The 2636-nt window shown below is 41.2% G+C and overlaps 1 protein-coding gene across 1 annotated transcript; it reads right to left on the bottom strand.

Moving 5' to 3' along the window:
- Nucleotides 1-1323: 1323 nt before the first annotated feature.
- On the bottom strand, nt 1324-2195 carry LOC127214429 (NEDD8-conjugating enzyme UBE2F-like). The gene has a single exon (XM_051174842.1). It carries the CDS (start codon nt 2150-2152, stop codon nt 1700-1702), a length of 453 nt encoding a protein of 150 aa, XP_051030799.1. The 5' UTR covers nt 2153-2195; the 3' UTR covers nt 1324-1699.
- Nucleotides 2196-2636: the final 441 nt, after the last annotated feature.

Genomic DNA, 2636 nt, shown 5'->3' with positions numbered 1-2636 from the left:
TTAATAATTACACCTTTACATATGTTAGTCTTTGATATTTTTTGTGTTATCAATTCCTGGGCAGACATGCCAAACATGATAAATTATGCTGTCATCAATGATTTTTAAAATTCCATACGTTAATAATCAAACAATCATACTTTCTTTCCTGAAGAACTCTGCTGGCCTGACCTCATCACCTGCGCCTGAATCTTTCTTCTTGTGGGGCAGGACCTGAGATGACGCGCCCATACCTGGCAGAGCAATAGTAGCTAAATTTTGATATCAGCTCAAAAGATGGCTGCAGCAGGGGCATCACCAGCAGAGACGAGAGAGAGAGCATTTCTTCCGTGTTCTGGGTTGTCATCCTTTAGCGAGGTCTTGGCCATGTAGCCGAACTCCTTGTGACACCTTTTCTTCTAGTCATAGATCACAACCAATGTGAAGATATGGAGGAAGAGCAGGGAGTCAAACACCCAGACCACCATGCCTGCCTTTGTGACGTATTTGTACTTCTCGGAGGGTACCATGGAATATTCGCAACTCAATCATCCATCATGCATAGTACTCTGGGTGATGCATAGATCATTCAGGAAGTGCTGTGTCCATGTCTACAATATTCCTAACCTCGTCTCTGGCAGATATTTACATCCTAATCGGAATCAATGATGCCATTGTCCATCATTTAAATCATTGAAATGATTAAATAAGTCAGTAATAGCTATCTATCACAATGAAGAGGTGATGTAGCATTTAACTGGCAGGGAAGAATGGCCAGACTCCAGTCAGGAAGGATGTCATTGTCATCAATTGAAACAATTAATCATAAAATGTGATGATATTGTATATTAACACCCCAAGAGCGAGCTTTACAGGACTCTTCATGGAATAGAGGATTATTGGTTTACATAATTATACAAATATTTACATTATTTTGGGTACTAACAAGAACTGTCAGTTTAAATAATTTAATTACAGGAATGAGTGCTCACAAGAGAAAATATGCACATATGAAAATCTGTTTAGAGATTTGATTTAATTTTACTTATGTGATGTCAGTGTGTGAGTTTGTGACTGTTCATGGTGTTTGAAAATAAGGTTATACCCTTGAGAATACCAGTAGGAGGAACTACAGTATGTTCTCATAAAACAGACATGAGTCATGGTAATGAACTTTTCTTTTCTTTTTTTTTTTTTTTTTTTTTTTTTTTCATCCAATCACAGTTTATAGCGGGTTTCTTATTGCCAATCTGCCAGTCACACCGAACATGTCATTACATCACTTGTGCAGGACACCGATTTTGTTGGGGGGAAGGGAAGCAAGCACTATCCTCAATAGTGAGTTCATTAAAACTTCGGAGGAATCCCACAGCCTAGACAGTGGAGTTTCAGTAAACATTTTAAGGGAAGCAGACAGTGCTCTCGAGGTCCAGACATATTTTCTTGCTGTATTGTGTAGTCAGGAGGATGGTCTTCTTCAGGACAACATGGTCGCAAGACTGGGACAATCCCAAGGGGCTGACAGGGAGTATGAGGATGGGGAGGAGGGCTACCTCGAGCTGTTTCACATCAGAGACAACTGTGACTGTCCTCAGACCTGCAATCTCTCCTCTTATCATCTGGCATAGCATTTGATGTATTCATCCACTTTGTCCCGGAAATCCTCCTTGTCTCGTAAATGATGTTCAGCAGCTTCAATATTCAGTGGATCATCAAAATTCTAAAGATCAGTAAATAATGAGTTTAACCCCCAAACAACATCCTTCAATGTCCTAGTGGGAGTCCAGCCAGTGCCATCAATCGAATGTTCTCTTAGTAAACTTAGACATATTTCTCCTGTTTCTGTGATGTTGGGGTGCCAGATTTTAGTCAAGCATTTCACCTTGGGAGGCACCATGTTGTAGGCATCAGGAACTTCAGTTTCAAACTGAAATTTTCCACCCTGGTAGTAACCCTCATCTGGGCTTACAGTCAGCTGAAAGCAATGAAGCTTATTTGGATCAGGAAAATGTACTTTACACGTACAGGGTAAAGTAGCTTCAAGTTCTGCAACCTCTTTAACAAGCAACTTGTCTCTCACAGAAACCCTCCGAGTGGAGTCAGATGTGGAGGCTGATGTCCAGGATCCTTTGAGACCATCATCCCGCTTCAGCTTGCTAGCCAGTGTTAGCATTACTGCCACCTTTCTTCTGAGCACCGCGAGTCAGGCGAGGCGGGCCAGCACCCAACACCATGCCAGACCAGCGGCTGCAGCAAGACACGATTGCACTCACGGCCGCACCGGCTCCCGGCGGGACCCGGTAATGAACTTTTCATAAATTTTTTTTTTCATTTGTGTCTCTAACCCTTTTTTAACGTCTTGATATCAGGTTATAGAGAAGAAATCATGGAAGAGAAATCCCACATCATGTAAAAGAGTTAGTGAACATATTAGACATCATACTTGACTTTAGTCTTAATAAATAAAATAAATTCACATGGAAATGGGGTGTTAATAAGTGTTCTAGACCCAAGAAAAATGATAAATGAGTATATTATTGGATAACAACTTACACAGATAATAATAAAGACCCACGGAGGCATTTCAGCTCAGGAGGATTCAGTCCCTGCCATTCTGATTGGATGTGCAACATAGGAGAGAGAAGTGAGGGACAGAG

The sequence above is a fragment of the Phodopus roborovskii genome, unplaced genomic scaffold (assembly GCF_943737965.1).
Source record: "Phodopus roborovskii unplaced genomic scaffold, PHOROB, whole genome shotgun sequence".
Taxonomy (NCBI): Eukaryota; Metazoa; Chordata; class Mammalia; order Rodentia; family Cricetidae; genus Phodopus; species Phodopus roborovskii.
Note: the sequence above shows the minus strand (reverse complement) of the source record. Positions and strands in the feature narration are given on the sequence as shown.

Coding starts and splice junctions, on each gene's coding strand:
- LOC127214429 (XM_051174842.1), bottom strand. CDS start 2,152: ATGCTAACACTGGCTAGCAAGCTGAAGCGGGATGATGGTCTCAAAGGA.